The 9321-nt window shown below is 41.3% G+C and overlaps 1 protein-coding gene across 1 annotated transcript in view; it reads right to left on the reverse strand.

Moving 5' to 3' along the window:
• The window catches only part of mamdc2a (MAM domain containing 2a), a 23101-nt gene that overhangs the window by 8141 nt on the left and 5639 nt on the right, over window positions 1-9321 (reverse strand). The window contains exons 7-9 of the mRNA XM_016238281.1: window positions 8221-8314; window positions 7266-7412; window positions 6023-6288 (exon numbers count right to left, since the gene is read on the reverse strand). Coding sequence (XP_016093767.1) covers window positions 6023-6288; window positions 7266-7412; window positions 8221-8314 — 507 coding nt within the window. The remainder of the gene's footprint in view (window positions 1-6022; window positions 6289-7265; window positions 7413-8220; window positions 8315-9321) is intronic.

Here is a 9321-nt window from a genome sequence, read left to right on the forward strand (position 1 = left end):
GTTTCGTTTTTAAAAAATCCCTTTTCAAGAACTACAACGAACGGCTCGTTTGGACTACAGCGTTTGTTTTCCGGGCTTTTTGATATCACAAAGCGGCCCATTAGAATATCATTCAAAATAATTCCCACCTACAGAAATTCAAATGGTTGGGGGGTGGGGAGGGGCGAGGTTGTGGTTAGAACGCTTGGTTGCGTGAGTGCATCAGATGAGACGACGAAGAAGAATTGCTGCTGCAGAGTTAGTGCATCAGAGAAAACGAAGTAGCTTCAAATTTTCGGCATGTCTAAAACCATTCTTACAAGTACAACAAGATGTTGCTGGGCGCTGCGGACAGACGCTGAACGGCGCAGCCGGTGTGCCTACACTCATAGAAAATTATGTATTTGAATTTTAACGCTGCGCTTCGTCCTGTGAGCGACTGCCTGAAACGCTGTTTTTTTCACCTCCGTGGTCTTTGTTTGGGCTTCCGAAAGCAGATGACATCAGGAAGCAGTGGTTGCAATTTATTTTTTAACTCTGTCCCTGAGCATTATAACCCCAATTTGCTATTGTGTGCTGTGCATTTTACTGAGGACAGCTTCCACAACATGAGAGAGTACAGTGCCTGCCGGATTTGCCTAAAAGCTTTTGTTGAAAGACAGAGCAAGGGGCGTGGCAGTACTGAAACACCGTCTAAGCTGTTTGCCAATCACAACGCACTGAGACAGCTAACCAATCACAACACATTTTGTTTTTCAGAAGGCAGACCTTCATCAAAGCCTGAACTAATCTAGCCGTTTGTGCCAGGATGGGGAGAAAGGTATTTTAATAATGTAAATTGTGAAAAATTTGAAAAATAATGCGTTTTTCAAACCACCAAGCATGAGAGCATGTTCTAGTACACCCCCAAAACAAAATCAAGACTTTGTAAAAGAGCATAATAGGACCCCTTTAAGATAAAAAAGTTCATAATGACAAATAGTTAAAACAGGGAGATCAGTGTCTAGTAGTCCTAAACTAGTCCTAACTCTTGTAATACAGCACATAATTTTACTCAAAAACAAAACAAAAAAAGGGTCTATTAAACATTAATTCAAAGTTACTTCAAAAGAATTACTATTTTATAAGAGACATTACAAATAACTCATGTAATTTACAGACCTCAGTTTAAAACTCTTTGATTTCTTTGTGGTTTTTCTCTTAAATGGCTTTGACATTTTGAGGAGGCACAAAATATTAGACAAATGGAAACACTATTAATGAGGATTTGATGTGGTTTGCCTGTAGACAGACACTCCATTTTTGCTCTTCTACACAGTCTTGCTCTTCACTTATCAGAATCCCTGAGATTACAACAGGATTTCACACACGGGGTGACCCAAAGTTCAATAAAAGATTTGTTATGGCTTGTCATTTTGAAAAGTGACAAGAAAATACCAAAAAAAATTAAAAACTGAATTTGTGCTTATCATTCAAGACAATGTCATTTTCTAACCTATAATCTGAAGAACACTTATTGTAAACCTTTATGTTGTTCAATTTACAGTACCGTTAAAAAGTTTGGAGTCAGTAGGATTTTTCGTAATTTTGAAAGAAGTCATATCCTCACCAAGTTTCTGTATTTGATCAAAAATACAGTAAAACCGTGATATTTTGAAATTATATTTACAAATTAAATAACTGTTTTCTATTTGGATATATTTTAAAATGTTTTTTTTTAACGGACAAAGTAAACACGGGACAGACAACACTTTAAATAAAGGGCTAAACGAGGGGTAGTAGACGAGACACCTGAACCAAATCATACAATCACACATGGGAGACAGAAACTGTGTCACGGAGAGCACATGGGGAACAAAACACACACAGACAGTCCAGGGGTGTGACAGTTCACCCCCTTCCCGGAAGGTGCGACCTCGCACCACAGAAACTACAAAGGGTGGGAGGGAGGGGGATGGAAACAGGGGACGGCAAAGGGCTGGCAGGAAGGTAGGCAGACAATCCTAATGGAGGGTCGGGCTGAGGACGGACAACCAGGAGAGGGCCGGCAGACAGAGTCCAGGGTGTTGACGACAGAGGGAGGAGCCAGGGCAGACCAGACGGAAGGAGGAGCCAGGGAGGAGACAGGAGGGACTTGGAGCAGGCGGAGCCAGGCAGGACCCAGGCCACAGCCATGAAGGCGACCCACGGTGGAGCAGACGGAGGGAGGAGCCATGGTGGAGGAAAGGATGGATCCGGAAGTGGATTCGGCGTGGATCTGGAAGGCTGCAGTGGCGGATGGTCAACGACTGACCAAGGTGGAGCTGGAGGGACGAGGGAGCCCGGCGGAGCTGGTGGACTGATGGGCCACGGCGGAGAGGAGGGAGCTAGGAGCCATGGTGGAGCCGCTGGGTCGACGGCCCATGGCAGAGGCTGGGGTCCTCCAGTCAATTCAAGTCACCTTTATTTATATAGCGCTTTTAACAATACAGATTGTGTCAAAGCAACTGAACAGCATTAATTAGGAAAATAGTGTGTCAATAATGCAAAATGACAATAGTAAACACAAATTTTTCAGTTAAAGGCAGTTCATCATTGAATTCAGTGATGTCATCATCCAGCTCAGTTCAGTTTAAATAGTCTCTATGCAATCAAGTCAACGATATCGCTAGAAATGAAGTGTCCCCAACTAAGCAGTCAGGGGGCCAGTTCTCCTCTGGCCAGACAAAACCAGCAGTTCAATTTCAGGCTGCAGCAAAGTCACATTGTGCAGAGGACTCATCTGGTTCCTGTGGTCTTGTCCCGGTGGTCGTCTGAGACAAGGACTGTACAGGGGATCTGTATCTGGGGCTCATCTAGTTGTCCTGGTCTTCACTGTCTTTCAGGGCTGTAGAGGTCCTTTCTAGGTGCTGAGCCACCATCTGGTCTGAATACGTACTGGATCCGGGTGACTGCAGTGACCATCTGATCTGGATACAGACTGGATCTGGTGGCTACGGTGACCTCGGAATAAGAGAGAAACGGACTAATATTAGCGTAGATGCCATTCTTCTAATGATGTAGCAAGTACATTGGGTGTTATGAGAAGTGTTCCCGGTTCCGGTTGACCTAATTAATGCAGCCTAAAAATCCTTTAACGGATTTGAATATTAGAAGCGTATTAGTGTGTTATGTGTAAGCCAGGTTAAAGAGATGGGTCTTTAATCTAGATTTAAACTGCAAGAGTGTGTCTGCCTCCCGAACAATGTTAGGTAGGTTATTCCAAAGTTTGGGCACTAAATAGGAAAAGGATCTGCCGCCCGCAGTTGATTTTGATATTCTAGGTATTATCAAATGGCCAGTCATGATGCCGATGGAGACTGGCAGACCCGCAGTGATCCCACCGCACAGATGGTGGGCTGAGGGTGAGCAGAGGGGCCGCCAGACGACAGTGGTGGAGGAGGCAGGAGCGGGAGGGTGAGTGGGTATTTGTGAGCCTCAGGACTGGTGTGCGCTGCCCACACACACCAACTCGCGACTCCCAACACCGGGAGCCCGTCAGACAGGGGAACGACAGGGCTGGCAGACAGTTCCGGGCAGACTGGAAAGTTCGAGGAAGGTGGGAGGAAAATAGGCATGTCTGCATATATATCTGCCTCCCAGTCTATTAAATCCAGTAGCAGCTCACCTCCAGCGGTGGTGCAGTGGGCGGGGCTTTCTTCAGTGCTTTCGCGCTTCACTGTGGAATCCTCTGTGGCGGGCTTCGTTGCCGGCACTCACACCTGGTCAAACATCACGTGAGGCTCTGGCTGTGGGGCGATCCTCAGCTCTGTCGCTCTTTTCAGCAATGGCTCGTCGGTCACGGCGGGCTTTGGCTCTCCGTCTGTGGTGGGCTCAGGCTTTGGCTCCACGCAGCGGGGTGATGGTGGGCTGGGCTCTGAATCCGGAGTGGAACTGGCGAGATCATCTTCAGTGCAGATGGTGAACGGAGATCCGTTTCTCGCCAGTATCCACTCCACAAAGGAGGCGAAATTCTCCCGAGGGCCATCTTCGGACGACGGCACTCTGCACGCTGTGTTTAAGCTGGCATCGTAGAATGTGCAGAACGGGTCGTCCGGGTAGCTGGTGTGATGAGCGATATCCAGGAACAGTGTGGTGTGGCCCTCGAGAGATCTCTCCCCCTGCTCCAGCAGGAGCAGGATGTATTCAGGACAGAGGAAGGCGTCTAAGGGATCCATAGGAAACAACAGAAAACAAAACACTGAACAAAACGTGGAAAACAAATGGAGGGGAAACACGCAAATAAACTTCTTTGTCGGTCCGGTGTTCTGTCACGGTGACTATGTAGGAGCGAAGGAGCGCGTAGACGAAGGAGAGTCACGAATAACAGTCTTTAATGATCCAAAAAGGGAGTAACACACAGGGCAGGCAGGAACACACAAGTAGCATCGACCTTAACACTGGACAAAGGAAACACGGGACAGACAACACTTTAAATACAGGGCTAAACGAGGGGTAGTAGACGAGACACACCTGAACCAAATCATACAATCACACATGGGAGACAGAAACTGGGTTACGGAGAGCACATGGGGAACAAAACACACACAGACAGTCCATGGGTGTGATTTGCTGCTCAACAAACATTTCTTATTATTATGAATGTTAAAACAGTTCTGCTGCTTAAAGGTGCCATAGAATGCATTGATACAATATTTTAAATTGTTCTCTGATATCTACATAGAAGGTATGTGGCTTAGTTAAGGGCAAAAAAATCTCCAGAAACAGTTTTACATGTCCATTTGCAACTCTAGGATTTGTCCCTAGAATGAAATGGTCTGTTTTTACCTTATTTGGAAGGGTCATGAATAACAATGTTGAGCTCCGCTCTGATTGGTTGTTTCACAGTGCGGCTCATTTCAGTAGCTCACACAGCAGGAAGGAAACACAGGGAAAATATATATTTCAATATATATTTCAATACTGTCTCTCGCAGGTATATCGTTGGGTAATTATACTGTATATAAAATGCGGGCATCAGGGAGCCGCTATTAATATGTGGGGCATTGAAACTGCTTTCAAATGCACAATGGCTTTTTACTTTCACTTTCAAGATTTGCGATCGCACGTGATCTGTGTAAACTACAGCGGCAGTACTTACCACACATTTTACAAGATCAGATGCTTGTCAGTGGTGCTCAGGATCTGTAAATCATTCGCCATCATCCTCAGTCATCTCTCCTTACTCTGTTTATGTGGTAAGTGAAATCTTATGTACTATAATGTAACAGGCTACCGCTAGCAAGCAGCAAACCATGTCCCTTTAGTGGCTCGTTATTTGTTTTCCGTGCCTTTCTGAATACAGACACCAACCAATCCCTGCACTTCACATCCCCTGTTATGGGACATAACATTTATTTCCATGATCTGCCATTTTCGCTATTATCCTCACTTATTTCTTCACAATACCTGCAGAAGTTCTGATGATTCAGCTGTGCATGTTCGGTTGGCAGCTGGCATAGACCATGGGCGGGTATATGCAACTATTGGGGGCGTAACTATTAGTGATCCCGACTGTAACGTCACAGTCTGTGTTTTGTTCTGATTCACCTATTTTTCAGTGGTCTTTTGCATGCACGAGATTTACATAAGAAGGAGGAAACAATGGTGTTTGAGGCTCACGGTATGTCATTTCCATGTACAGAACTGTTATTATTCAACTATACCAAGGTAAATACAGTTTTCCATTCTATGGCACCTTTAATATTTTTGTGGAAACCATGATATATTTTTTTCAACATTCTTTGAACAAGAACAGCCTGTATTTGAAATAGAAATATTGTGTGTAAATATAAAAGTCTTTACTGTCATGTTTAATCAATTTAATGCATCCTTGATGTATAAAAGTACCAATTTTTTTTTTTATCTTCCTAACCCAAAACTCTTAAAGAGTGGTGTACATAAAAATTTATGACATGTCTTACTTCACTGAAAAGTGAATTAATTTAAAATGAGCCATTCTCACGAACACAACCCAGTCTTGAAGAAACACATTTTGCCAACAATCCATTCATTTTCCACTTACCTTAGTAGGCATGGGCTTTAGGTAAGTGACTTCCACCTCTGTCCAAACATCTTTAGACCTCTCAGACACAGTCCAGATTTTCTCCTGAGCTATGTTTTTTTCATCATAGACATAGAGAGCCAGAGCATTATCTATTTTCATGAAGCCATGCAGGGCATAGTAGAACCTGAGGCAGTATTTATGGTTCCCTGGTAGGGACGGTCCAAAAAGACGACCCACATACCCTGGACGAGAGGTATAACGAGTGTTGGCCAGGAGAAAAGACCCTGTGAATGTAAAGACACAGATGTGACAGATTTATAAATCTTAAATAATCAGTGAAATAAATGATTGTTTTATGAATGTTATCTTATTTGTAAAAATTTTTCCTTCAGTTTTCCTCTTTTTATCATATCAAAGGAATAGTTCAACCAAAAATTAAAAGTTGCTGAAAATGTACTCATCCTCATGCCATCAAAGATGTAGATAAGTTTGTTTCTTCATCAAAACAGATTTGGAGAAATTTAGCATTGCGTCACTTGCTCACCAATGGATCCTCTGCAGTGAATGGGTGCCATCAGAATGAGAGTCCAAACAGCTGAAAAAAACATCACAATAATCCACAAGTAATCCACACGACTCCAGTCCATCAACTAATGTCTTGTGAAGTGAAAAGCTGTGTGTTTGTAATAAACAAATCATTCAGGAGATTTAACTTTAAACCGTCACTTCTGGTCAAAATCCAACCAGTCCATGATCCATGTTAATGCTTCCTCCAGTGAAATGTTTTTATCTGCTGTTTGGACTCTTATTCTGACGGCACCCATTCACAGCAGGGGATCCATTGGTGAGCAAGTGATGTAGTGCTAAATTTCTCCAAATCTGTTCTGAGGAAGAAAAAAACTGATCTACATCTTGAATAAAATGAGTATATCTTGATTTTTAGGTGAGCTATTACTTTCATAGTTATTCACTATGAATACTGATCAATTAAAATTAAATATACATTAGGTAGGAAGTAGTAGGAATCTCACTCATTAATGCAGCTCCATAATTTGGAACTTTAATGAGTTAAATGCACATAAAAATATAATATATTTATGTGATGTAAATTTACGATGTTTAGATAAATTAGACTCTGTTTTTATAAATAGAGTCTAAAAGTATGATCAAAACATTACTTCACTAAGCTTGTACAATATATATTTTGTGTCAGATTGCACAAATTTGGTGAACTGATGAAAAGAACAGTCTCACTTCGCACCAGTGCCTGTAGTGTGATCACTGATGCGGTAAATATTTGGTTTCACAGAGACCCTGTTCCACACTGAACCTCCGGTCTGTTCCTGATAATACTGACACAGGCCCTCCTCAAAGTCACAGTTTGCCACAGAGGGATCAAACGCTGGCTCTGAAACATGAGTCACATGAAATTAACTCACATCATGAATATCTCCCACATAGGCAGACTTTCTGTAAAATGTATGTTAACTGCTGACTAAAGGGAATGTCGATGTGGTTGCTACATAACAGGACAACAACAAGAAAATTCCCCTTTAAACAGCTCTTATGGGCTTTTTTTGTTTGTTGGGTATAACGCTGAAGGCCCCTCATAGAAAAATGACTTATTTTTGTCCCAAAGTATATTTTTGTCCACCCCTAAACATTAGTGTCAATGGATTGTAAACAGATCGCACAAAAACGTAGAAATTAGATTGTAGAAATTAATATGAATTAGTGACAAATTTGCTAAAACATAAAATAGATACAAATTGCCACTCTGTTGCAAATTACCTCAAATCAGGATTTTGCAATCTATAGAAAAACAAACACGTTGACGATAGTGCTGTGGTGGTTTTTGTTGTCATTTGATGCTATAAGAGAAAATAAGAGGAGGAGGCTTTATCCCAATTGTACTCTAATTAATTGAACAGTACAGACAGTTTCGGTTCTTCACAGCTAAATAAGCATGGTCGAAAATGACTCAAGCAAGAAAAACAGAAGTACAGAATACAGCGTGCTTCCAGAATCCCATTATAAAAAGACATCTCTACAAAAGAATTAACACATGTTCACCAAGTTACAGTGACTGTTGAAATTAAACCATAAAACTTGCTAGTGGTTTTCGAGCTCTGTAAACAGCTGCATTGTGATATTTTGGATTATGCACAGTTGCATAAGGCGTGTTAGTTCTTATTATACAACAGAACTGCACTGACCTGTCTCTTTGTGGCAAAACTCTGGGGAGAAAGAAATGTCATCCAGAGCAACATAGCCACCACGAGGACTGTTGAACGCCACCTCAAACACCACCTAGCACACAAAACACACCAATCAATCTAAAATAGAGACCTGAAGTGCCCAACATGAGGGGAACAATAGTGCACAAATGATTCATTCATACTGAAAACTGAAAAGTTTCAAATGGATGTAGTTTGTAACTCAGCATAAAAGCAATACAAAAACACTATAAGGTTAAAAGGCATTAGTAACACTTCAGACAGAGAACTCATCTGCTGGAGGGAATCTCCAGACTCCACACACACACTCCTTCTCTCATTATTTACATTGTCTCCCAGAATTGGCTGCTCACACTCAAACATGGCAGCCACAGCACTAGCTCTTCACTTTATGTTTATACTATTCCTACAGATGCAAAATAAACACTCTTTTCTCAGCAGAACAGAGATTACATTATGCATGGTCGAAAATATATCACTCTTTGAACTACATTTGGAAATTAACAAAGATATCACTTACAATTCTTACAGTTAAATTTTCTCAGCAGAACAGAGATTACGTTATGTATGGTCGAAAAGATATCACTCTTTGAACTACATTTGGAAATTAACAAAGATATCACTTACAATTCTTACAGTTAATAATCAGAGTAGTTTTGATCAAATGTGTAAGGTCAGTTTTCAATAGGACTATCCATACTTGATTTGGTTACAACAAATGAGTACAGTTTTCTCTACTTGTTGAGGATTTTGCTAATTTGGACAAAACATGGCCTAATACATAATTTCTCATTAACACAATAAATATAATACTTAATGTATTTAATATACACATATAGTATAATTATATATATATATACAGTGGGTACGGAAAAAGTATTCAGACCCCCTTAAATTTTTCACTCTTTGTTATATTGCAGCCATTTGCTAAAATCATTTAAGTTAATTTTTTTCCTCATTAATGTACACACAGCACCCCATATTGACAGAAAAACACAGAATTGTTGACATTTTTGCAGATTTATTAAAAAAGAAAAACTGAAATATCACATGGTCCTAAGTATTCAGACCCTTTCCTGT

Source organism: Sinocyclocheilus grahami, unplaced genomic scaffold, assembly GCF_001515645.1.
Source record: "Sinocyclocheilus grahami isolate Dianchi unplaced genomic scaffold, SAMN03320097.WGS_v1.1 scaffold535.1, whole genome shotgun sequence".
Classification (NCBI taxonomy): Eukaryota; Metazoa; Chordata; class Actinopteri; order Cypriniformes; family Cyprinidae; genus Sinocyclocheilus; species Sinocyclocheilus grahami.